Source organism: Lagopus muta, chromosome 4, assembly GCF_023343835.1.
Source record: "Lagopus muta isolate bLagMut1 chromosome 4, bLagMut1 primary, whole genome shotgun sequence".
In the NCBI taxonomy this organism is placed as follows: Eukaryota; Metazoa; Chordata; class Aves; order Galliformes; family Phasianidae; genus Lagopus; species Lagopus muta.
In genome coordinates this window covers 1,285,968-1,312,951 of record NC_064436.1, presented here as the reverse complement: position 1 = coordinate 1,312,951, position 26,984 = coordinate 1,285,968, and the positions used below count along the sequence as shown (strand labels likewise).

The 26,984-nt window shown below is 42.3% G+C and overlaps 2 protein-coding genes across 8 annotated transcripts in view; both read right to left on the bottom strand.

The window, feature by feature from the left end:
* Positions 1-16,492, bottom strand: part of TLR2 (toll like receptor 2) — a 29,548-nt gene extending 13,056 nt beyond the window's left edge. The window contains exons 1-4 of one of the 4 annotated variants that reach the window (XR_007376254.1): positions 16,447-16,492; positions 14,754-14,821; positions 9,661-12,998; positions 6,658-6,725 (exon numbers count right to left, since the gene is read on the bottom strand). Coding sequence is in view for 1 of the 4 variants with exons in the window: in XM_048941635.1 (XP_048797592.1) it covers positions 10,622-12,967 (2,346 nt within the window). In the remaining 3 variants the exon portion in view is untranslated. Of the gene's footprint in view, positions 1-6,615; positions 6,726-7,794; positions 12,999-14,753; positions 14,822-16,446 lie in introns of those variants that run through there. The other 3 variants (XR_007376256.1, XR_007376255.1, XM_048941635.1) reach the window with 3 other exon arrangements.
* Positions 1-26,581, bottom strand: part of LOC125691799 (toll-like receptor 2 type-1) — a 74,405-nt gene extending 47,824 nt beyond the window's left edge. Inside the window, exons 1-4 of one of the 4 annotated variants that reach the window (XR_007376253.1) lie at positions 25,810-26,027; positions 22,862-22,935; positions 16,447-21,924; positions 14,754-14,821 (exon numbers count right to left, since the gene is read on the bottom strand). Coding sequence is in view for 3 of the 4 variants with exons in the window: in XM_048941632.1 (XP_048797589.1) it covers positions 19,539-21,924; positions 22,862-22,920 (2,445 nt within the window). In the remaining variant the exon portion in view is untranslated. Of the gene's footprint in view, positions 1-14,753; positions 14,822-16,446; positions 21,925-22,861; positions 22,936-23,184; positions 23,736-25,809; positions 26,028-26,175 lie in introns of those variants that run through there. The other 3 variants (XM_048941632.1, XM_048941634.1, XM_048941633.1) reach the window with 3 other exon arrangements.
* Between the last annotated feature and the right edge of the window lie 403 nt (positions 26,582-26,984).

Below are 26,984 nucleotides of genomic sequence, written 5' to 3'. Positions count from 1 at the left end.
GGGAACTGGAGTAGAGCCTTTCTCAATAAAAATAGCATCATCGGCACCTGAAGTTAACAGTTCCGCTTCATGCTCTCTTCTGAGACAAATGTACCTTCCTCCATCCATCTATCTATGAAATTGTAAGAGAATGCTGCAGCTCATAATAGGTCTCTGCTAGTTGGTAATAGGTCTCTGCTAGGTTGGTTCATCACATTTGTTCCGTGTCAAGTCACTTCAGAGTGTTTTTCACTAGCTTACAGGTATGCAGTTGTCACTGCCCTCATGGCTCATATCTGGATATTTCTGTGCCCTTTCTGAACACACTGATGATCTCTTCCCATTAGTTTGCTTTCTTTCAAAACATGACACAGAATCACAGAATGGCCAGGGTTGAAAGGGACCTCAAGGATCACAAATCTCCACCCCCCTGCCACACGCAGGGCCACCAACTTCCCCATTTCATAGCAGCCCAGGCTGCCCAGGGCCCCATCCAACCTGGCCTTGAACACCTCCAGGGATGGACGGGGCATCCACAGCCTCTCTGGGCAGCTGTTCCAGCACCTCACCACTCTCATAGTAAAGAACTTTCCCCTGACATCCAACATAAATCTTCCCTCCTTCAACTTCAAACCATTTCCCCTTGTCCTGCAGTTATCTACCCTTTCGAAGAGTTGACTCCCCTCCTGTTTTAGGCTCCCTTTAGGTACTGAAGGCTGCAATGAGGTCACCCCACAGCCTTCTTTTCTACAGGCTGAATAAGCCCAGCTCCCTCAGCCTGTCTTTATATTGGAGGTGCTCCATTCCCCTGATCATCTTTGTGGCCTCCTCTGGACCCTCTCCAACAGCTCCCTGTCTTTCTTCTACCAGCACGGTAACTGCCTAAATCTTTATCTACTCTACTTTGAAGTCAAACAAACAGAACAAAGCTATGAAGTTGAATGGTACCAAGATCCTTACATAAGGCAGGTGCAAAAATAATTGGTACATATTGCCGCACTGGATAAGGAAACCCTCTGATTAAGAGCAGAAGCTGTAAAGGAAGTCACAATCAGTATTTAAACAACTTGGTTAACTCAGACAGGAAATTGTCCATTTGACATTAAAATGAACAGCAAAAACAATCTCCTGCTTCACTAATCACAGTTGGATCTAGATTTCTTCGGCACAGTTCTTCCAGGTGGCAGTTGTTATGCTTGCATATCATTTCTGTCTGGTAGGAAACATTCAAATAAGTCAAAGTTTGAAAAACAACCATATGCTTGCTAAATGGAAAACAACCATCTGCTTTTGCTCGCTTATACATTGCTCTTACTTGCCATCCAGCTTCTGACAACTCAGTTTATGCCCACATAGTTCACAAGCAGGTTGTGCACAGCAGAATCGAGTTCCCTTGTTTAATACAACACAGTTGAATCTTTAGGAACAAACAAACAAAAAAAAAAACAAAAAAAAATAGGTTGGATGTCAGAGGGAAGTTCTTTACTATGAGAGTGGTGAGGTGCTGGAACAGCTGCCCAGAGAGGCTGTGATGCCCCGTCCATCCCTGGAAGTGTTCAAGGCCAGATTGGATGGGGCCCTGGGCAGCCTGGGCTGGTATGAAATGTGGAGGTTGGTGGCCCTGCATGTTGCAGGGGGGTGGAGATTCATGATCCTTGAGGTCCCTTTCAACCCTGGCCATTCTGTGATTCTGTGATTTACTCTCTGTCCAAGGAGATCAATAAAACAAGCAGCCCTAGTCTTCCATTGCAAGTTAAAGCTTAGTAGGAAACATCAACTAGAAAACCTTTCTGACAGACTCCTTGTGTTAAGGATGGGTGCTTGCGTGTACTGGTCCCTGCTCCTGTTCTTAGATGCATAGCTCAGAAAGAACTGCACATTTTTTGTAGGAAAAATAAAGCAAAGGGCTGCAGTGATTGACTCCATCCTCTTCAAAATGCTTTGCAAATATGAAAAAAAGAATATGCTTGGATTCTTTTAAATGAAAACGGATATGAAAGCCAAGAGGAGCATAGAACTAGCTCAAAAAAGAAAAGAGTATTGGCTTGCTCAAAAAATAACAACAGAAGTAGCAGCAACTACTTACTGAATGGTAGAAAAACAGCAACAGCCTTTAGTTTCTAAAAGTGGCTTTTGCAGGCTTATCAAGAACATAAAATGTCTCATGATGAAAAAAAAAACATGCTGGGGAAGGCTCTTATTTCAAAGAATTGAGAGCAAAATGTTGCAGCAAAGTAACCAAGGCTCAGCTGTGGATAATTTTGGCAAGAAGGAGGTTGCCCTTCACCAGATGGCTAGGTATAAAATAACAGGAGTGGGATCCTATCAGAAAGTAGAGGGAGGGAAATAAAGAAGTTCTGCTGTTAATCAAATGTTTGTGGGCCACTCTGGCAACTGTGTTTTTTTTCTAAATGGTAGCTGATATTTGGGGGTTACATTTCCTTAAGATGGGGAAGCATGTTAGAGAAAACCATCGTTCCAGAATTTTCAGAATTCTGGCATTGTTGTTTCAGATACTTGAAAATAGCTACAGAGCCTGCATTTTGCTAATTAACAGTGTAAAAGCCTTTCTTTTTCAACAGATTTGTATCTGTGCTCAAATAAAATTCCCATCTCTCCATTTTGCTCACAAATGGGGCATTCCTTTAATTAAGTGAAGTGGAGGCAATTGTATGCTTGTAGCTCTGTGATACGAGTGGCAATTACAAGTAATATTCAGAGAATTACGACCATTTGAAAGCCATGCCTACTTTGTTCTAGTCCTTCCTATCCATTCTACTCAACAAAAAAAGCAGAAGACTAGCATATCAAATGGGGAAGGAAGGAAAAGATTTATTACAGTTCTGACTCTGTATTTTCCCAAAGGAAATTATAACTATCAGGTACCCAGCTGATTCTTATAATGCAATTTTCTTGCTGTTGGAAGCTGCCTGTTGGTTAAATAAATATGAAATATGTGGACAAAATTGTACTTCCCTGGCATGACAGAAAATTTCTATCTGAGATAGAAAGGCAGATTTGTCATGGTCTTAGAAAAACTTTGAACAAGAAAAGCCATACTTCTGGCCCCATTTTAACGATTATTTATCTTGTATTATGTGGCAATCGTGTCATGAGAACTTACTTTGGAATGCAGTTCCAAACTGACGCTTGCTTAGGACAGTGTTGATTTCTGTACAGAAGTAATGGGGCTATACTTGAAAATAAGGTTCTGCGATTTGCTTAATAAAGAAATCTCTACCAATTGTTAGCATGCCATCAACTATAAGCACATTAATTTAAATCTAAAGAAAATCCAAGCAACTGATTTCTTACTCCTCTCATGCAAATACTTTTGAGTATTTGAATATTCTACATCAAAAGAAACTAGATTTTTAGAGAGCCAGTTAGCTTGAGTTGCCAAGTCAACGAGTTCTGGTAAGGTCAGTCTGTCACAACAGATCTGATTATTACACAGTTATTTTCTTTACGTTTGCAGGTTTCTCCATATGCTTTAAGATGGAAAGGGTAGTGGGATAATGCCCTTCTGCTGAATTTGCTTGTAATATGCATTCTTTCTTACTCTGAGTGAAGAATGTTGTGAGAGGGGCAGAGTACAGATGGTCAATTTTTAAGTTGGTGCCTGTATGACCTGTTTAATCTGCATAATTAGAAAATAGGAAAATTGTCTGTGATGCTTGTGCTGACTTCATTTCTAGGTCTTTTTGAGCTCATTTAAAGTATGGTAACGAGAAAAACATTTTACCTTTGGGCAGCAATCTGATTTGTCAGGAAATTCCTCTTTCTGTGATGGGTGGATGAGGAAAATCTGAAATAATGTGATCCAGATGTTGAAGCTTCCATTTAGCAGCAATATATATGTATTATTTTATGGAATTGTCCAGACCTTAAAGTATTAATAATAAATCAATACTGGAATTTTCAACTGTAGGAATAGATTCGTATCTTTCATCCACATGACAGAATATTTCTGCGTTTCAGCTAGAGGCTAAAAGTATGAAAATTAACAGCAAGACAAACATAACACTTAATAAGGAATTTTGAAACAGTTAATGCAAATGCATGCTAATTGGCCTGTTTATAGGACTACCCAGGAGAAGGCAGTGATACCATTTTTCAGCTAACTAGGACTCCATTTTAGAGCAAACGTTGTAACAAAGCTCTAATATAGATTTGTATGAGAAAGCAGCAAATTTACTGAAAATTTATTCTTTTCTCTCTGCAGCTTACACAATGACAACCTACCAGGAAAAATGAAAAAGGAAACTGCAGTAAGTAGGCATATCACAGAAGGATTGTGCTGGAGAACCGCAAGGCAGGCAACAGGGAGCTTTTGGTAGCTTTGGGTGAGTTAAATTCATCCCATCAGCTCTGTCTTGTTTTTTCATTCTACAGACTTTCATCAACAGCAGTCATCCCAGCTGCTGTTGAGCCTGGAGATGCATACCGAAGAGTCTGAATTTATTCCTTAAATCCACATCTGGATTTAAATAAATACCTCAGTAGAAGTTCAACCTATTCAACATAACATTGGCATTTCGGGCCACTCTGCAAAACACACAGGATCTGTGCAACTGGAATTGTGGTTTATTTACCCATAACATTTACAGTGCTTGGATTTAATTTATCCTTCAGATGGGCATCTTCTGGTAAAACTGGGACTAGAAATTGATAAGATTTCTTCTTCAATAGATTTTTCTTTGACTGTACTGGAATTGTTCCTGGCTGGTCTCTTCACCAGACATCTCAACAAATGAAATCCGAATTGTTGGAGCTTCAGGTTGTCTTACTTCTTGATTCTTATTAATCACATAGTCAGCTTGCAACTTGTATTTACGATATTATGATAGGAAGGGAAAAGCCTGAAACTTTATTCAGCCACCGCACTCATTCATTGAATCTCTTAATACTGAAACTTAATGTTTCAAGTGTGATAATGACTGTTGCTGGGGGGAAAAGGAAAAAGGAAAAGAAAAAGAAAAAGGAAAAGGAAAAGGAAAAGGAAAAGGAAAAGGAAAAGGAAAAGGAAAAGGAAAAGAAGAAAAAAAGAAAAAAAGAAAAGGAAGAGAAAAAAGAAAAGGAAGAGGAAAAAGAAAAAGAAAAAGAAAAAAGGAAAAAGGGAAAAGGAAAAGGAAAAGGAAAAGGAAAAGGAAAAGGAAAAGGAAAAGGAAAAGGAAAAGGAAAAGGAAAAGGAAAAGGAAAAGAAGAAGAAGAAGAAGAAGAAGAAAAAGAAGAAGAAGAAGAAAAAGAAAAAGAAGAAGAAAAAGAAAAAGAAAAAAAAAGAAAAAAAGAAAAAAGAAAAAAAGAAATAACTTAAATCTTCAGTTTGAGGGAAGCAGGAGCTAACTATACTACGAATCTTGTTGATATTTGGTTCTGGTATTCTGGTCAAGAATAAACTCACTGTGGCTTTGTGATAGGGTCAAGACTGACAGCTCCATGGATTTTGATGCAACACTGCTTTTTTAGGGACTGTACAATGGAGCGATGCACAGCGATTTTGCAGAGATCTCTTTTATCCGCACAGCTTCCACCATTGGTGTGAGTACTAGGGATCATCATTTTGGATACCACTTGCAAAGACTAGAAGTGAGTTCCTGAATTTTTGAGTTCCTGGACTTGTGAGAAAAAGACCTACTGGATACTCTGGCAGACAACTAACGTTTTCCCTTAAGGAGAGCAGCTCTTGTGCCACTGACAAACTGTCAAACTCTCTTGCTGAAGGAACAGGGATTATTCAGCCTGGAGAAGAGGAGGCACAGGGGATGCCTTATCACTTTCAATAGCTCCCTGAAAGGAGGCAGTGGCAAGGTGGGGGTCAGCCTCTTTTCCTAGGTACAGGATAGGATGAGAGGTAATTTCCTCAGGATGTGCCAGGGGAGGATTCAGACTGGATATTAGAAACTTTTATTCTGAGAAAGAGCAGTAAGGCACTGGCACAGGCTGTCCAGAGAGGCGGTGGTGTCACCATCCCTGGAGGTGTTCAAGAAACATGGAGTTACAGCACTGAGGGACATAGGTTAGTGGGCATGATGGGGATGGGCTGATAGTCAGACTACAAGATTTTACAGGTCTTTTCCAACCTTGATGATTCCATGATCTTATCATTAGAAGTTTGGCCTTAATTAATTACTAGCCTGTGAAATATACCAGAGTTTCCAACAGGTGGTTCCCTGCAGACAAGAGATTACAAAATTTCCTAACCATCATGGCAAGACAGGTTCACAAAAGAATCTTCTTGCAAAAGAATCTTGTTCTCCTCTCCTTTTTATAGTTGCTTATTGAGTAGTTCTTCTTCTGTAGTTCTTATGTAGTTCTGTCTTCCCTTTCCTCTTATGTCTCAGTTTGTCAAAATCAAGCAGACAGTTGCAAAAGATCTTGAAACTACAGTAAGATTTAACTATCACTTGGTAATAATCCTGGCACTAGTAAATGGAGATGACTGTAGCCATTTTCCCACTATTCATATCTTTGACATCTTTTAGACTGTAGTTGTGAACACTTGATGCTAATCAAATATTTTGATGTTTTTTCACTTTTTTTTTCTTGTTAACCCAATCTTGACAGTTTTACAACATCATTGGCTTAATAAGAAATTTGTCCAATGGCATCTGTTCAGTCTGTGAGCAGAAAATATTTGTGGATACAAATGAAGAAGGGATGATTGAAAATACCCACCAGCTGTCCTGTAATCATACATATCCTTTTCATGTGATTATGGAACTGTCATTTTCTCCTCTTTTAAGCTGCATTAAAAAGTAATCACAACAGTAATAAATACTAAGGAAAAAAGAAAGCCCCCACATTCAGAAAGAATAAGACAGAAAAGTAAAAATCAGACTATGAAATATATTTCAGTTCTGTGACAAATTGAGTCCATGCCGTTCTTTGACAGATAAACTGAAGCAAGAACGGCAATAACCCTAGAGTTGCATACCCAGATCTACCTTTCGGATACTTCATGCCTGACTGTATTCTGGGGCAGCCCCAGCAAACCAGGCACGCTGACCCCTCAGCCAGGTCTTCTAGCTCAGGATCCTACGCACTGCAAAGGACTTCCCATCTATGCCTGGGTCTGTGTATGACAAGTAGTTTTAAGGCAGGTGTGGAAGCCTCCCCAAAGGATGGCACAGTTGTAGCCTATAGCCTAGCAGAATACGCAGTGGCTGATTCTCAGGGGTCCAAACAGCCCATCATTGTGCACTCCAGAAAACAAGAAAGGCACAGCATTTGTGCTGGAACACTGTCACTAATCACTTCCTCCTGCAGAACATAAGTCTTCTGGTTTCCTGTGTGCTGGAAATGACTACTGGTCTGGATGTTCAGAACTTTGCTTTTTCTAACTATTCTAAATGTTTTAAGCCATTTGAAACTGCTGGGTTTTCAAACAAGGCAGTATCCATAATCAGCCATAAAAATTTTCTGTGGATGGTTTGAATACATTTTCAGATTGATGTTCTAAGCCTTGTTTACATTTGAAGGATTTATTGAAAATACACCTGATACCAGGTTTCATGGATTATGCATCTGTGGTTGGTTCAGAGTTGGCAAGAAACAGACTTGCCCATGCTGCGCCAAAAAGCTTGATTTGAAGATGGCGTTGAGTTACCCATATCATTTCCCTAACAAGTGTGCTTTCGATTTGAATTTTCTAAACTGTGGCCTGATTACTTGCTAATTCTTGTTTTGATCTGCAGTGGAGGGATGAGATGGCCACATCAAATGAATGGAAAAACAATTATTATTAAAGAGCAATTATACTTAGGGAAGATGATAGTTTGTTTGGCTTTATCTTATGTAAAATCCAAGCAAGCTAAAAAAAAAAAAAAAAGTATGTTTATATCTTCCTCCTTGATTTTAAGACGTTCTTAAATAATTTATATAATGAGAGGAGTGTTTTAATGTAAAGTATGTAAAGTTTTAGGACTATGCAGTGGCTTTTGTTCTTTAAATAATGAGATTGGTATAACCCACTTTCAGAACAAGTGCTATTTTTCCCCTCCTCTTAGTAAACTACATTTTTTCTCCAGCATAAGAAATATCTGTTGAAGATTTGCTGCTGTATCTGTAGAAAACTGCTTGAGTTAAAATAATTTTTTTTAAAGTCCACTTTTGTGACTTCACAGTATGTGAGGAGGATATTTAAATTTAATCTTACTCCTCCAAAAAAAAAGTAGTGAAGACAATTCAAAACATTAACCCAGTACTTTCTCTTTGACTTCAGCTAAGGAAGACACCAAGATTTACCTACTGGTAATTTTTATCTCCAATTTCCTTAACAACAGATTAGGTGGGAACATGTATTACATGGGCTGACCAGTTGTAAGCATAGTCCTATACATTAATTACTTCCTATATCTGGAACAGAAGTGAGAAATTAGTGAGAATGCAGTGTTGGATATTTTCCTGTGCACTGCCCTATGCATATTTCATGCTTAATTGTAAAAAAGACCAGACAAAGTAGCTTTTGGTATAGCTGGTTGGTACAATTCTGCTGTGCTATGTACCCTTTTGCAAGATCGGGTCTCTTTCCACATTACAGAAGGACTTTACAGCATATTAGGAAGGCATTTTTTAAAGAAATTGCTGCATTTAATGAGAAGATTGTGCTAGAAAAGAAGTACTTATTTTCTTATTATACCCATTAAAAAAAAAAAAAAGGAAGTGCCAATATTTAAAGTTTGTTTCATTGTTAAATACCTTGCTAGTGACTTCTAGTTAAAATTTTTACAACAGGAAGTTGTGTAGCAGATAAGAAGAATTTTAAGTCAGATAATGGCTTTGTATACATCAAAGTCTGAAACATAGCACCCAAATAGTTTCATCATCTTATTAATGTAAGGTAATGTAAGATTACTTTTAGATTTTTTTTCTTTTTTTTCCCCTTGCCTCTTACAAGAGCTGCTGTACTGTAATTCCTACATATCCCAATGTCCACTTGGAGGAAGACCTAATCGCAGTAATGTTCATTATATGCTTGGTAGTCACATAGAACTCTCTGTGGAGGAAAAGCCACCTGAAATTTTGGCAAATATTTCCTGTTGCAGAGGTAGCTGGAGGTATGTGTCTGTTGGTAGAGGAAATGCTGGTCTAACTGCTTGTACTGTGAAGGCAGTGGAGGATGCGGAAGACTTTTCTCTTTTGGCCTTTACACATACACTTGTTTTGATGTTCAGTTAGTTATGGGCTGCATTAACTTCTAATAATTGAGCCCCTTCCCCTTTTTTAATAAGTGCATGTTCAGAATTAGAACATGTGATATTCACTGACTTTAAGGACAAATCATTTTGCCTGCTCTATTTCTGAACTGCTTGTAGCATCCAAAGTGATTTCCTCCTTATTTAAACTAAAATACAATAGAATTAGATTAAGTGTTAGGAAGGAATTCTTTACTCAGAGAACAGCAAGGCATTGGCACAGGCTGCCCAGAGAAGCTGTGGATGCCAGGTTGGATAGGACTGTGAGCAGCCTTTCCTACTGGAAGGTATTCCTCACTATGGCAGAGCTTTGGAACTAAGTGGTCCTTAAGCTCCCTTCCAACTCAAGCTGTTCATGATTCTATCATCTAACCCCAGATAAAGTAATAAGTACTGTAAACGTTTCCATGGGAAGCCTTTCAAGATTTGCTTCTGTGCATACCTGCAAATGTCAGTCCCAAGAACATTATGCCTAAACACTGACCTGATCAAGTAGACAGTTAGTTATTAGGCTGACCAGATTCAAGCTGTTAAGGGTCGGCTGAAACTCTCTGCATCTCCAGGACAGGTGCCACCTGAGACTCCCCTTCATTTTCGGATGACATCTGAAGGAAGAGCTTGGTGGTGGTGTCTCTGTTTACTCCACTTCTTCAGCAGTTACAATCCTTGTCCCAGCCATCTTCCTAAGATAACATGAGCCCATCCAACAGTGCTTGAGGTGGGAAAGTCTTCAGCTGCTCTGGTTTTGCGGACTAAGTTGCAGAGAAAAAAGGTGAGGAACACCCACTTTGGGCTGGTGGATTGGAGAGAAGAGTATGGTCTTGAAATTAAAGACTACATTGGTATTGTGTTGACACACTTCAGGTGAGCACTTCAACAACTACACTTAAGCAAGTCAAAAAAGTGTATGGATCCTCCTCTGAAGCATCTCTTCACTAAGAAAGAACAAGCATCACAGTGTGAAAGCACGTATGTAGATTAAAGTTTGCAGCTATGATTTTTAGAAGATTTTGACATTTAACTTACCACGATCATGAAATACTATTGAGAATCAGTCCTTAGATCTACTCAGTATGGAGCTAGGAGGAAAATCCTTGCTGCATAAACTGTCTTACATTAGGATGCAATTGAAGTGGTTAAACCTAGGCTAAGCAGGCTCTCATGTAAAGCTTTTGCAAAGATAAAGCTATATAAAATAGACAGTTGTGTATCTAAAAAACTTTTCAACAGCAAATCTTTAAACAAAACTGCTTTAGGTAAGACTGCTGATTAAAATGCTTAGAAATGTCATGATCACAGAGACAAGAATAGTACAATTTCAAAGCAAGTAACAGCAATTACAGTAGCTCAGACCTCTGTTAGATACAGCTAGATAAAGGCACAAAAAGGCAATGGAAATAAATCCAGAAGAGGATGGCTAGGGACTCAGTTTTTAATGATCCTATCTAGGCTTTGAGAGCTGCTTTCAAGTTCTCCCAAAACATCTGCTGTTGCTCTTCATCAGGAGGCCACTCCAGGTAGGTCTTGGTGTTCATTATCTTGCGCAGCTTGCAGAACCTCTTGGGGATCGCCTGGCTCTGAATGGGCTCCAGCAGGAGGAGGATCGCCGCGTCGTTGTTCTCGTCAAAGAGGCGAAAGTGCGAGAAATCCAGCTCGTACTTGCACCACTCGCTCTGCACAAAGTGCTCCGACAGCACAAAGAGGGTCTTGTGGCTCTTCTCAATGGAGTCGATGATGTTGTCCACAATCCACTTCCCGGGCACAAAGTCCCGCTTATGGAGGCACAGCCTAAAGGGTGGACACGCCTGCTCCAGCTGCTGCACCATGATGTTTTCCACCCAGTTGGAGTCGTTCTCACTGTAGGAGACAAAGGCGTCGTAGCAGACGTCTTTCGCGGGGGCTCGCTTGGGCTTCCGCTTGGCTTGGAGCCATGCCCAGGTCATTCTCATGTACCAGACCGCATGGTACTTGTACCCAATGACCACCAGGATCAGGATGAACAGGAACGTCAGAATGCAGATCAAAGACACCAGGAAGGACCGGTGGCACTCCATCAGCGACAGCCTCACGCTCCCAACCTGTGCCCCTCGCACCGCCAGCGGAGAGTCGCAGATGTAGCTTTCTGGCCACCCCACAAGCGCCTGGGTTATCCCTGCCTCACGCTGAAGGAAGGAGAGGAATTCGCACGAGCAAATGAAGTTGTTGGCGCTGGCATCCAGCAGCTCCATTTGCTTGAAGGACTCAAACTCTTCCTTGGAGAAGCTGTTGAGCTTGTTTCTGCTGATCGACATGGCCACTAAGTTAGGAATGCCTGCAGCTTCGGGCAAGGTCTTCAGATGGTTTTCTGTCAGGTACAGCTCCTTCAGATTTGGCAGTTGCAGACCAAAATCCTGCAGGTTGTTAGCACTAACGTCCAGCACTTCAAGAGTTGTGGGAATGCAACGTGTTAATTTGGGAATTTGAGTGCTGGAGAGATTCAGGTATTTCAGGTTTGCAGGCCATTCACACACATCTGGAATCTCACCAAAATTGTTTTCACTGATGTCTAAGAGAGTTAGGTTTCTTAGATGAAACAAGCTTTTACCTGTCATTTCTAAGTCACTCAATGAATTCTGACTAAGATTTAGAGTTTGTAATGAAGGCCATGCACCCTGACAGGCCGAATGCTCCAAACTCTGATCGCCAAGTAAATTTGCACTAAGGTCAAGATACTCCAATGACAGAAGTTGTTGTGAAAGTTTGCATGGTACCAGAAACACCTTGGTATTTTCAACTGTGACTCTCCTAAAAAGAGACAGTAGATTTAGTACAGACTGGAGATCTGTAAACAAATAGAATTCTTCTATAGATAAATTTTCTATTGTCAGAACCCTCAGAGATTGTGACTGCTTTGCATGAATTTGTGTATACCACTGACCAGTGCCCAAGAGTGTACAGTCTTTCATCTCCACCTCCATTAATCTTGGCATGCCTTCTAAAATGCTGACAATCACAGGTACAGTAGCATCTGTAAATAAGCACTGTTTTAAAGATATTTTGTTTGCGAAAGAGGAAGACATAATTCTCAAAAGTTGTATTTTTTCAGGAACACTGAATGCTAGTTTTCTTACATCTAACCAAATGGCAGAGTGCAGAAGGTCCCTGATGACTGCTGAGAATACATCAATCCTTCGCACGCTTATGATCATGTGATTTATCTTCCTAATCGATTTCAGACTTCCAGGTTCGTACTGACTGAGATTGCCACCGTCAATCTTCAGCGTGTTGAGAAACGGAATGCCCTCAAAGTTTCCTTGCCTGATGATGGAGAAGTGTGGGTTGCCCAGGTGGAGGGAGTTCAAGTTTCTCAGGCTGGAAAAGGGGGAACTTTCTCCCAGGTCGCTGTAGGAATTGCCTTGAATGCGGAGGTGCTGGAGTGAGAAAAGGGGCCCAAACCACACCGGGGACAAGTGAGCCAGGCTGTTATTTGACAAGTCCAACAGCTCCAGTTTCCCCTGGGAGGCAAACGAGTCCTCGTCTATGGAGCTGATTTGGTTGGACTGCAGCAGCAGGGCTCTCAGGTTCACAGCCTGCTGCAGATCATGTGCCCGGATCAGCTTTATCCTGTTGTGGGCCAGGTTTAACGCCGTGATTTTGCCCGTGAGCCCCGAGGGAATGAAGTCCAAACCCATGGAAGAGCAGTTGCAAGACTGAGTGGCATCGCAAGAAAGACAGGCCTGTCCCAGGGCTTGTTCTTCAGGGAGGAGTGCAGCCAAAGCTATGTAGATCACCCACACTTTCCAAGTATGCATAGTTGTTTATTTTGCCTAAACTTTGAAATATCTACAAAATACAAGATGATTACTTAGTTTTGGAGTAGCTACGCTTTGGATATAGCTAAAACACAGTCCCTCTTTTCTGTCTTTCTGAAGACACTATGATAACATTTGTTTTTAATGCATTTCAGGGATGAATTGCATTATTTTACACACACACACAAAAAGCTTATTGTACCTAAATATTCCAAAATAATTTGCGAAATGCCAATTACATTGAATTAACTCTTTTCTTTCTCCACCATGTTCTCAGTTTGAGTGAGTACTGTCAGATGAATGGACAGCTGCACATATTTTTCAAATTTAACTAGAGACCTGAATAACTGCTATATTATTACAAATCCAATCCCATTTAGAAATATTTAATATTCATTCAAGCATATGTCTAATCTCACTTCTGATGGTACAGAGAAGAAGGCTGCATATATTTCAACTACTTTCTTCTGCCTTTGGCTATCCCTGGCATATATATGCTAGATGCAAAGAGATATGTCTGTGTAGTCTATCATTATCATGTTGTGATCACTCTAATACTTGAATCTGAAACACAAGCTGGTAGAACTGACCATTACAATTTGCTGACTCCTAGATCTTCCTTTTTACTGCCATATCCTCCCCCTCGGCTAGGGATTTTTTCTGCTTTGGATCAGAGGTTCTGGGTGCTTCCTGCAGGTCAGGTCAATTGGCTGGAATACATCCACTTCTTTTTCCAGCCTCACAGCCAGTTCCTTGTGATCTGAATTGAAACGATTAGAGATAACCCCCACAGTTGTAGGTGGATTCTCTCTCACTCTTCTTTCTCCTCACTTTCATACCTTTCATATTGATTATGTGTTTTTTTTTGTATTGCAGAGCATACCAAAATACCCAGCTTGACCTCACTTCCAACAGAGATATTAGCTAGTTTCTTTGAGGAACTAGAATAAAACAATTCTTAAAGCTAGGGAGGGCAGTTTTCCCCTAAAAATACTTATAATATGTTGCATTTAGAACCTTTTTTTGGTTTATGCTTTCTTGGCAAGGATCAAAGAGCACTTTTAAAGTATGAGATAACGTTTCCCAGTGTATCACAGAATCCTTGCCAGAGATGTTGTCACTTTACTGAGGGTCAAAAGAGTGAACCATCTCCAAAGAGACAAATGAACTGTTCCCAAAGGTTAGATTGACTCACAGAGGAGTACTTTCTCCTTCAGTCATCCCACTGAGATACTGTGCAGAAGAACTACTGTACTCGGAATTCATACCCCAGTTTGTTTTACAGTAGCTGGCCCAAGTAGGCAAGTTCATACAGACAAGTCCTCCTGTTCTAGTTGCATTATTTGAGCTAGAGTTGCTTAAAGTCACTCAAAAGGGGCAGAACTAGATGAGGTTGTTTGGACATACAGAGACAAGAGGAAAGGATGTGGTTCATTTTTTAGATCCTTCCATCTCTTCCCACCTAAAAAAGACGACAAGTATTTTGACTTCATGCTCTATTTTCCCTCAATCTCTGTCTTTTTCTGATGTAGAGATTTCAGTCTTGGAGGACACAATAATCTCCCCAGACTTTAAAGCTGTGGTCACTCACCATGTACTTCAAGGTCACTGAAGAGAAATAACAGCTTTTAGGGGCAATTCACATCCTGTCTTGTAGACACGTAATAAGATACGATACCTCCAAGAAAAATTATACCATAATCTTAAATGAAGATCCCTTGTATAGCTGTCTAGCTGTTTAGGCAGGTGAATCCCATCCAAAGTTATAATCTATAGTCGCACTCACCTGCTGTCCAGATGAGGCTTTTTTATGGGGCTTCTTTGATTATGTGAAGCTGGCTGGATAACACAGTGCTGTAAGGCAATAGCAGAAAAAGCTACAGTGTAGATCAGTTTCATGAGCAACACATTCAAGTGTGATTACTAAAATAATAGCAAGCCTAAGGTGGCATCAAGCTGCACACTAGTTAGGAAAAGAGATAATAATTAAAAAAAAACACAAGCAACTAGGCAGCATGATCCATCAAAATCTATCTAAAGGTTGGTTATGTACAGATTGAAAATTGGCAGAACAAAAGGGAACTGGACAGGTAACACACTGGAAACACTTGGCTGAGCCAAACAACTCTCCTCCTTACTGGCAGGGAGGGCAGGAATAAATTCAGTTTGGTGGTACAGGAGGAATTTTTCTACCCTGTCACTACCCCGAGTGTCTTTTCCAGGTTGTTTTGACTGTCTGTCCCATGGGGGCACTCTTGGAAACTCTTTTCTTACTCTCATTCATTTTCAGCCATTCTCTTCCCATTCCTGTCTTGTAAGCCTGCTTCTTGACTTCCAGGGTCCTTCTCTGACCCCTCCACACCCATTCAGAAACATTTCCCCGCTCCACTTACCACCCTATTAAGGAATCACTTTTTCCCTTTTGTGATGGATACAGAATAAATTGCCACATAGAAGCTGAAATACAGGTAATATGGGAAAACTTTCACAGATAACACTTGTACCATAAGGCATCATAATGAATTAAATTCCCAAAGTGTTTCTGGTTTACAGACAAAGATAACCCAGGCACATTCAAGGTTATTCTTCCTAGACAAAAGTAGTAGAAGTATAGGAACATATTCCTAAACAAAACCACGAGTGTCAATAGAGCAAGGTTCTGTAAATGCTAATAGATGCTACATGTAAGTGCATGCAAATAGCGTGCAAATTGATTCTAGCTTGGGAAGCAGCATCAAGCTAAAAGAGGGGTATTAAATTCTAGAAACGCTACAGAATGCAGTGTGGATCGATGCACAAGCAGACTGGGAAAATTGTTGCCTCCCACTCAGTTGTGCACGTATTACACACATCCTGGTTATGCATCAATAGCACATATGTGTATACGCGTACACACACATGTAAAGTGATGGTGATAGCAGAGTGAAGTTAGGAGCTAGCTGACCCCCCTGTCCTGAGACATTGCTTACTGAGCTCCTTCTTGTTGGATTCCTAAAACAAAAGCAGCCCATGTTCACATTTCTCCTTCCCTGGGCAGTTGGCAGTGACGTACAAACGGGACAACACATGAACTGGACAAAGCACACACAAGGCATCCTTCCAAGAGGAAACTGAGCACAAGTTTTCCAGCCTGACCCAGCTTGTCTCTTTTTCATGAGCTGCCTTACTCCTTCCCTGTTTCCTGAAGGACACTGCTGCTGGTACTCCCAGGGAGTGTTCCACTCAACACTTGCCTGCTACGCAGCCCTGCCAGCTGCCTGTAATTGCTCCTACCATCTCCACTGCTGGCAGCAAGAAATTCCTTCCCACTATGCCCTCCAGGAGGTGGCCCCTGCCCAGCACCCAAGCATCCTGCATCTCCCACACTGAGGAGTAAGGCTTGGTGGCAGAGGTTAGATAGTCCAGTGCACCCTCCTCACTTCTCACAACGGCATCATAGCGTCTCTCTTTTTCTCTGAACCTCCAGCCTGCAAACTCACCTCTGTGCAGAAACCATTCCCTGGTGCTCCATCTCGAGTGCTTGCATGCTGCTTATCCTGCTTTATGTTTCTTCTCTCTCTTGATGACTGCTCTTCACCCAGCTTCCTCTCATGTGGCTGTTTCCTTACCACTTCAGTTTTCAGATTCAGCTATGTATGTGGGATAATTCCTATGTGGAGAATCTGATTGACACAAAATCAGTAATGTTGTTCATCTTCTTTAAATGAGTGAGTCCATGAAATGTGGGCTTGTGGTAAGAGCACATCACAAAGTCAATTCCACCTATTTCCCTCCTTATCTCTAGGCACTCAGCCTCCCAGTCACTTTTATCTATGCTCAGTGTTTGCTACCACATGATTCACTAGTCACTTGCCAAAAGTTCAGATCTGACTGGCCCTTGTGCTATTTTGATCCAACAGAGTGAACTGAAAAAAGCAGACTTTGGACCAACCCTACAGAAGTCATTACACCAGGAAACTAGAACTGAAAGCAGGGTATGCACCATGCTACACCCTCAGAAAATGTAATCTCGTGTGTGTGCATATTCATACACGTATGAATAACATACACACAGAAGCATGGGTACGTAAGTATACACACACAAGTATATGTGAGTACATACAAATACGCCCACAGAGACACACGTGTACAAGCAGATTTCCTTATTTTCCAAATACACTCAGCCCATACACCCATACTTTGACATTCCATCACAAACCAATTGCCTGCAACGCCATCTAGCCCACTCATTAGAAACGCCTGCTTATGGCCCACAGTCAGCTACTTCTCTTCTCAGGCAGAAGAAAGCACAGTAGCCACAAAGGGAGAAGCAAGCCTTTACAGGGAGAAAGAAGCCCGAGAAAGTAAAACAAACATTGATTTAATACCCCTGGATTTCACCACAGTCATTGTCCAAGGTGCCAGGATGCTTCCTTATAAGTATCGTGCAAAGCCCACTCTGTACGTGGGGGTACGGACTCCAGAATAATTATCCAGACTTGTGACAGAACCTGATTATCCAGACCTGTTCTGTGTTGCACAACACTGGTAAGGCTTCAGAGGCATATTTCAATGTAAAATCTCACTTTTTGTACATAAGGTAATTTTAATTGCCTTCTATGTTAAATGGCACAGAAAAAGAAAATGAAAGGAGAAGAACTGACGTGGAAGTATTGAAGCCTTTGGCTTTTATTATTGATTCACAATTACAATGGAATTGTTAGGAATTAATCAGTGATATGACGACAGCAGGAAAGAGTATAGAAAAGCACTAAGAAGACCAGCAAATTTATTTAGAAAAGTATCCAAAGTCCAGCATGACTCCCAAATATAACTGCTACTGACAAGGATTTTGGAAGACAAGAACATCAAATTAAAAAAAAAAAAAAAAAGCCTGATGTTGCTCTTTTTCATTTAGTAACGTAATACATTTATCTATCCACAGGAAAGCCAGTTCTCATTAGGCATACAAAGTTAAACGTCTTAGAAAGAAAAAGCATTGACCATTGTTGGAAATACACTGAAACATTCACATACATTCCTCTGTGCTCATGCTCCAACAACACAAACTTAGACAAAGTCACATATAACTTTACCCTTCAGACAAATTCAGGTTGCCACAAGACTCACTAAAAAAGTGAAACTCATAATAAAAATATAGAATATATATATGCAACATACATATACAAGAGCATATATACATAATCTCATATATCTGTAAATATACATGAACATACACTCTGGAAATATACTGAAACAGGAACAACTAACTTGTCCTACGATTTCAAGGCTGCTTTCAAGTTAGGGTAGAATTAGATTAAGTGTTAGGAAGGAATTCTTTACTCAGAGAACAGCAAGGCATTGGCACAGGCTGCCCAGAGAAGCTGTGGATGCCAGGTTGGATAGGACTGTGAGCAGCCTTTCCTACTGGAAGGTATTCCTCACTATGGCAGAGCTTTGGAACTAAGTGGTCCTTAAGCTCCCTTCCAACTCAAGCTGTTCATGATTCTATCATCTAACCCCAGATAAAGTAATAAGTACTGTAAACATTTCCATGGGAAGCCTTTCAAGATTTGCTTCTGTGCATACCTGCAAATGTCAGTCCCAAGAACATTATGCCTAAACACTGACCTGATCAAGTAGACAGTTAGTTATTAGGCTGACCAGATTCAAGCTGTTAAGGGTCGGCTGAAACTCTCTGCATCTCCAGGACAGGCGCCACCTGAGACTCCCCTTCATTTTCGGATGACATCTGAAGGAAGAGCTTGGTGGTGGTGTCTCTGTTTACTCCACTTCTTCAGCAGTTACAATCCTTGTCCCAGCCATCTTCCTAAGATAACATGAGCCCATCCAACAGTGCTTGAGGTGGGAAAGTCTTCAGCTGCTCTGGTTTTGCGGACTAAGTTGCAGAGAAAAAAGGTGAGGAACACCCACTTTGGGCTGGTGGATTGGAGAGAAGAGTATGGTCTTGAAATTAAAGACTACATTGGTATTGTGTTGACACACTTCAGGTGAGCACTTCAACAACTACACTTAAGCAAGTCAAAAAAGTGTATGGATCCTCCTCTGAAGCATCTCTTCACTAAGAAAGAACAAGCATCACAGTGTGAAAGCACGTATGTAGATTAAAGTTTGCAGCTATGATTTTTAGAAGATTTTGACATTTAACTTACCACGATCATGAAATACTATTGAGAATCAGTCCTTAGATCTACTCAGTATGGAGCTAGGAGGAAAATCCTTGCTGCATAAACTGTCTTACATTAGGATGCAATTGAAGTGGTTAAACCTAGGCTAAGCAGGCTCTCATGTAAAGCTTTTGCAAAGATAAAGCTATATAAAATAGACAGTTGTGTATCTAAAAAACTTTTCAACAGCAAATCTTTAAACAAAACTGCTTTAGGTAAGACTGCTGATTAAAATGCTTAGAAATGTCATGATCACAGAGACAAGAATAGTACAATTTCAAAGCAAGTAACAGCAATTACAGTAGCTCAGACCTCTGTTAGATACAGCTAGATAAAGGCACAAAAAGGCAATGGAAATAAATCCAGAAGAGGATGGCTAGGGACTCAGTTTTTAATGATCCTATCTAGGCTTTGAGAGCTGCTTTCAAGTTCTCCCAAAACATCTGCTGTTGCTCTTCATCAGGAGGCCACTCCAGGTAGGTCTTGGTGTTCATTATCTTGCGCAGCTTGCAGAACCTCTTGGGGATCGCCTGGCTCTGAATGGGCTCCAGCAGGAGGAGGATCGCCGCGTCGTTGTTCTCGTCAAAGAGGCGAAAGTGCGAGAAATCCAGCTCGTACTTGCACCACTCGCTCTGCACAAAGTGCTCCGACAGCACAAAGAGGGTCTTGTGGCTCTTCTCAATGGAGTCGATGATGTTGTCCACAATCCACTTCCCGGGCACAAAGTCCCGCTTATGGAGGCACAGCCTAAAGGGTGGACACGCCTGCTCCAGCTGCTGCACCATGATGTTTTCCACCCAGTTGGAGTCGTTCTCACTGTAGGAGACAAAGGCGTCGTAGCAGACGTCTTTCGCGGGGGCTCGCTTGGGCTTCCGCTTGGCTTGGAGCCATGCCCAGGTCATTCTCATGTACCAGACCGCATGGTACTTGTACCCAATGACCACCAGGATCAGGATGAACAGGAACGTCAGAATGCAGATCAAAGACACCAGGAAGGACCGGTGGCACTCCATCAGCGACAGCCTCACGCTCCCAACCTGTGCCCCTCGCACCGCCAGCGGAGAGTCGCAGATGTAGCTTTCTGGCCACCCCACAAGCGCCTGGGTTATCCCTGCCTCACGCTGAAGGAAGGAGAGGAATTCGCACGAGCAAATGAAGTTGTTGGCGCTGGCATCCAGCAGCTCCATTTGCTTGAAGGACTCAAACTCTTCCTTGGAGAAGCTGTTGAGCTTGTTTCTGCTGATCGACATGGCCACTAAGTTAGGAATGCCTGCAGCTTCGGGCAAGGTCTTCAGATGGTTTTCTGTCAGGTACAGCTCCTTCAGATTTGGCAGTTGCAGACCAAAATCCTGCAGGTTGTTAGCACTAACGTCCAGCACTTCAAGAGTTGTGGGAATGCAACGTGTTAATTTGGGAATTTGAGTGCTGGAGAGATTCAGGTATTTCAGGTTTGCAGGCCATTCACACACATCTGGAATCTCACCAAAATTGTTTTCGCTAATATCAAGATTAATCAGTTTGTGTAGATTACTTATATGTTTTGCAGCCTGTTCTAGTGATTTCAGAGAATTTTTACTTAGATTTAGAGTTTGTAATGAAGGCCATGAACCTTTACAGATTGTCTCAACTAAGCGATTATTTACAAGCAAATTATCATGGAAATCAAGATACAAAAGTGATGAAAAATATCTTGCCAGTCTGCATGGCACCATGAATACTTTAGAACTTGCAATGCTGAGTCTTTTCAGCTTATCTACTTGTGTCTCTATACCTTCCAGATCAAAGAACAAATAAAAATCCAGAATAGTCATATTTGTTACTGATACTGTTTCAACAGAACTTTGCCCACTACTTGCAATTTCTTTTGTATCCCATTCTCCTTTCCCCTCAAGCACACAATCTATTGCTTCTAACTCTCTCAAAGATGTGATTTCCTTCAATAACACTGCTATTCGGCTAATGTATTGATCTGTGAATGAAGCACCAGTAAATGTGAGTTTTTGTATAGTCAAAGGAAGAGTAGAGTTCTGAATCAGTTTTTCATTTTCAATATCTAATTTGATCTCTCTAACTTCTAACCAAATGGCAGAGTGCAGAAGGTCCCTGATGACTGCTGAGAATACATCAATCCTTCGCACGCTTATGATCATGTGATTTATCTTCCTAATCGATTTCAGACTTCCAGGTTCGTACTGACTGAGATTGCCACCGTCAATCTTCAGCGTGTTGAGAAACGGAATGCCCTCAAAGTTTCCTTGCCTGATGATGGAGAAGTGTGGGTTGCCCAGGTGGAGGGAGTTCAAGTTTCTCAGGCTGGAAAAGGGGGAACTTTCTCCCAGGTCGCCGTAGGAATTGCCTTGAATGCGGAGGTGCTGGAGCGAGAAAAGGGGCCCAAACCACACCGGGGACAAGTGAGCCAGGCTGTTATTTGACAAGTCCAACAGCTCCAGTTTCCCCTGGGAGGCAAACGAGTCCTCGTCTATGGAGCTGATTTGGTTGGACTGCAGCAGCAGGGCTCTCAGGTTCACAGCCTGCTGCAGATCATGTGCCCGGATCAGCTTTATCCTGTTGTGGGCCAGGTTTAACGCCGTGATTTTGCCCGTGAGCCCCGAGGGAATGAAGTCCAAACCCATGGAAGAGCAGTTGCAAGACTGAGTGGCATCGCAAGAAAGACAGGCCTGTCCCAGGGCTTGTTCTTCAGGGAGGAGTGCAGCCAAAGCTATGTAGATCACCCACACTTGCCACATCAGCTTAGTTGCTGGTTTCTGTTTACTTTGGTTGAACATTTTGCTGTAGTTAACAGAAAGGATAAATGAGGAGTTTTGAACTTGTTTTTGGATAGCAACTTGTAACAATTAAAATCCTGTGCAATTTTATTAGGAAGGAATTTTATTAGGATTATTGTTATCAGATTGAAATTTTATCTGTAAGAGATCCAGTGATGTTTATCTTTCTCTCCTATTTCAGCTGCCTAAACTTGAAAACATGGCAAGCCATTTGTTTCAGAGTTACAGCCACATAGTGTCTCAGCAGCCATAAAGGCCATTCTTAAAGTCCTTCATGCAGACATCTTACAGCCCCTGCCTCCTCACTCTTTCGCATTACATCCTCTCACAGGAACAAAGCTACAATGCTATGTCTCAATCCTCAGCAGGAAAAGACAGTTAGAAACACAGCCATTGCAGTACTAGTCTGTCAGCCGGGTGCTGCCACCAGGAAGTCACAAGCCAGAAATTAAACAAGGCATCGGACTGACTTGCAGTCCACGCCAGATCTTTGAGACTCTGGGGCTTACCGTGTGGCAAACCTTGCTGAAGTGATCCTGGGGTCTCCCACAGCGGAGCCTCAGGACTTCTAAAGAGCAAAGCTGAGTGCACTCCTGGCACACCCTTTTAAACACTCTGCAAGCAATTTACTTTCTTTATCAGAAAGGCTGAACAAGCTGATACCCAATCCAACAACTCTGCCCTTTTTGGTAAATCAATGTTGGGAACAGATGAGAATTAGACATTACCACCACACCATCAACTAACATAATTAGAACAATACTGATATTAATTTACAGAGGGGCTGTGTTTTCCTGCTATTGGTGCCCAAGAACATTTCACTATTGGTTACACCAGAAAATAAATCACTTATTAAAGCTTACAAGCCTGCTGAAAACAGTTTTGGTACTGCAGAAAAACAGCATCCCCCAGTCCTGGGTCTGCCAAGAGTAAATACTTACGCCTGGTGTACTGAGCATCGACCTTCTCTTTCTTCATATACCAATCTTGTATGGTTCATGTAGTCATCTCATATCTGCAATTACAACAAAAGCTGCAAATCCTATGGAAGGTCTGGAGCTACAAAATATTCCCGCCTGGAATATCCCACCTTGGAGAAAAGTTAGTGCTGACAGTTTTCCAATGCCCTCTAACTAATCCACGGCTCCTAAAGAGCTCAGGATTGCCCACCATGCATGACATTGCCCTTCAGACTCTGCTTTCCGTTACTTCTAGCGCTGCTGCTGAATGGGGACACAGAAATGAAAACCATTTCTTTGTGCACCTTCTTCCCTGCAAGTTGAAAGAAGCAGATTCCTCTCCTCCTGACAGTCAGTTCTCATCACTGGGAAGGCTGATACAACTATTTTGAACAAGTCATTCTTTCCCAATCACTTCCTGCAGCATTAGGTGCAGAAATAGTTTTGAGGAAGAACAGCATTCTGCTCCCGTCTTTCTACTTTCGATATTTATTGCTTGGTATGCATTGAGGAGTTGTTAACTGTATTGAGATCTCAGCTTGTTTGGGCTCTGTAAATTATCTGTATCTTGCAACACATGTAAGTTGGAGTCAAGCTGTTTAGTCAAAAAGAGTACTGGAGAAACATTCACCATCCTTTCTTTTCCTAGGATGTTGCAGTCCTAAGTTATCAACAAGTACAATCACAAGGTGGCTTGCATTGGAAGGGACCTCAAAGCCCACCCAGTCCCAATCCCCTCTGTGGTGAGCACCTCCAGGGATAGGGCACATACAGCTTCTCTGAGCAGCCTGTGCCAGTGCCTCACCAGTAGAAAACACATGAAAATCATAACAATACTAAAAAAAAAAAAAGGAAAAATACTCAAAAAGAAGACACAGCTTGAATAAAAGCATCCCTCTGTAAATATCCAAGGTGATTTTAAAAGAAGAGACATTTATCCTGACTGAATGGAAATAAATACCTGGTCAAATGGCCAAGCAGGGTGCAGGCACGAAGCCTTCCCAGCACTGAAGGGGAAAACCATTAAATTCAAACTCTGAACTTCCTGACAGCAACTTCCATCTACTTTTTCCGTACTCAGAAGTTGCCCTGTTCTGCTGTCTGCTTGCTCTGAGAAATGCTTGCCTACAGACAGACAGACAGACAGACATACTGACTGCAGCCGCCTCCCAGACACCTGCCCGGGCCCTGGTGGCAGCAGATATTCAACCGTGACAAAGTGCAGGGACAAGCTCGATAGCACGCCTCAGTCCCACTGCCTTAAAATTAGCATTGCACATAAGGGTAAAAATTCAGCACTTTCTAAAAGAGGAATTGAAAGAATTGAAAAACCTTGGTGTTTTCTGTTTGTTCCTTAAAACAGATGATAAGTGTAACATTTTTAAAGAAATTCTGCTCTGAAAAAGACATGGAGAAAGCTGCAGGACACAGCATTTCAGTGAGGAGATACTGTGAGATTCCCAAAAGCTGCTGCTTTCCTCTCACATCTCTCAGTGGAATGGCTCTTGTTTTTCAAACAGGGAGGACTTTGGGTTATCAGAACACTTTAAAATGTTAATTCTGAGATTGGTGCAACTAATTCCTGTACATTTTTGCCATCAAAATTGCAACTCCTTGACAAAGTTTTTTTAAAAAGTTCAGTTTGTGAAGAGGTTTGAAGAGACACAAGAGCCCTGTATTTCATTCAGCACATAACAATTTCTTGCATGCTATGGCATCACCACCATGCACCTGTGGCGATCTGAAGTAGGGGTCAGCTTTTGTTTCTTTTCCCATCAGCAACTTCTTCCCAAGGTTCAAGCTCAGCCTGCTCTCAGCACACTTCTAACCGGGGCCTCAAGGGTTTCACTTGTACAGAAAGTATAGGGTGATAATAGAGAGACATAGATCACAGTATGAAACAGAGCCTAAGTTTCTGGTTTCTTCCAGAAGGAGAAGGCTACGGGGACCCTGCCCTTCTTCTCTTCCCAAACAGCTTAGAAAGCCAAGAAATGAGAGTGAGAAATCTGCTTGTTTCCATGAACAGGGAAACAAATTCTACACGACTTCTCTCACATTCCAGGAAATCAATTTGTCAGGACTTATCAGGTTATCCAGAGTCAGGGAAGGCCTGAGGATGCCAGAACTGTCCCCTCCACTGCCTTGCAGAGGCTAGAAACCAGCAGCTGTCTCCCACAGCATCACTGAGCGCAGTACAACTTCTTTCAAAATCACAGTGGGAACAAAGTCTTGTCTTAAAGCAAGAATACACTTCACCTGCTTTTTCTCCAGAGTAACTGCGCTGAACAAAATTGCATCTTGTGAGTGCTTTCTCTCCTCTTCCATACTCAACATGAAGATATCATTCTCCTTCCTCCTTGCAGTGCTTTGAAGCAGCTATATACCTTGGCCACTACATCGCTTTTTCCCAGCAGAAGGGCACAGAGCTGCAGCAAGCCTGTGCTCTTGCAGAGAGCAGAGACCCTACACAAGCCTGTCAGAAGGCATGCAGAGCTGAGACAGAGCTGCAGATACTGCTTCTAAAGCTTTAGATGTCATCGTGCATCTGGCAGCAGCGCATGCAGCACCCATTTTCCACCACAGGCAGTTCCCTGACCTTAGCTCCAGCACTGCGACCCACATCCCTGCTGCTGGCAGGGGCAGTCTCTGACCACAACCTTCCTCCACCAGGCAGGTCAGGATATATTAGGAGTATGTATTAGCTGGATATGAACCAAAGCTGACATAAAAACATGTTTATGCTTTTGCGTGGGACAGAACCCCACAGAAACAGGTGTGCTGGTCAAAAGCCACGAACCAAGCAATGCTTCAGGTCCTTAGGAGCAGGCTCCAGCTACTGCAGGCCTGCAGCCCTTTCATCCTGACAGCGTGGTGCTGACCCTCCACAGGTAGATCTCTTTCTTTCAATTGCTCCCCCTCCACACTCTCACCTGAGATGACCCTGCAGCCAGTCCCCCTCTTTCTCCCTTTCCACCTGCATGGCAGTATCCGTGCTCTAAACAGCTCTTGTGCTGCTGTTCTTCTGGGAGACTGAGAAACAAGGAGCAAGAGCATGGAGGGGGGGCCTCAACAAGGGCAGGCAACACCCTCCCATAGGGTCTGGAAGAAAATGCTGAGGCAGCAGGACAGAGAGGAAGTCCCTGAGGCTGTTGGCCAGCCTGCAGCATTAGCAGAAATGCCTTGCAACCTGCATAGGGCTGCTTCCTGGTGCTCACCCAGTGAACTGTATGCATGGTTGCCAGCAGCAGCAGGGCTGAGCCTGCAGCACCCTCCTCACCCCCTGGAGATGGTCAAACCTGTGCTCACAGCCTCCGGAGCAAGATGTGGAAGGCTTGTGTAATTGGAAGCAGGAGGCTTGGCATCAGTTCACAGGTCTGGGAGCAGAGCCTCGGCATGTACCGCTGGTGCCTGTGCTTTAATCTGCTTCACAGTGCTTCATGTATTCATCTTCGAACTACAAAAAAAGAAGGAAAAAAAGGAATATTATAATGTAAATTAAGCAACGTTAACTCCATCATATTCCTCTTCAGGCCTATGCTGGCAGTAGCTGAATGCCCAAATCGGCAGGCCCAGCTGAAAAGCAGAAGCACAGATTCCTCTAATTTTCCTTGTGCAATGTCCTCGCCTTGCCACTGTGGCAGAGTGCAGTAACATTGTGCAAGTGGTTGCATACTCCGCAGCCAGCCTTTCAGACTGCCCTGTCAAGGAAGCAGTTTTTTTTCCCTCCACTTGCTCTTACCCTTTCCAAAAGCCTTCAGCCAGAAGAGCTTGAAGCTGATTTGCTGCCCTAACAGAAGGAGGTTTGCAAGCTATGACACAAAGGCTGACACAACACAGAAAGCTCTGCCTTCTGGCATAGCTGCAACAGCATGACTCAGTGGGAAAAAAAACGCCTGGATTTTCCTGGTGATTTTTTGCCTCCCAAGGAAGTTGCATCAATACAAAGCAGCTGCACATGAGGGAAGGCTACACAACATAGCTCCTTTTGTACCTTACATTTTAATAAGCAAACACAGGAAGCTGTGCTATCAGCATCACCTCAATTTGTTACTCCAGCAGGGGACTTGCCTAGTGTGCTGCTCAGTGTGTGCAAACATACCAAGTT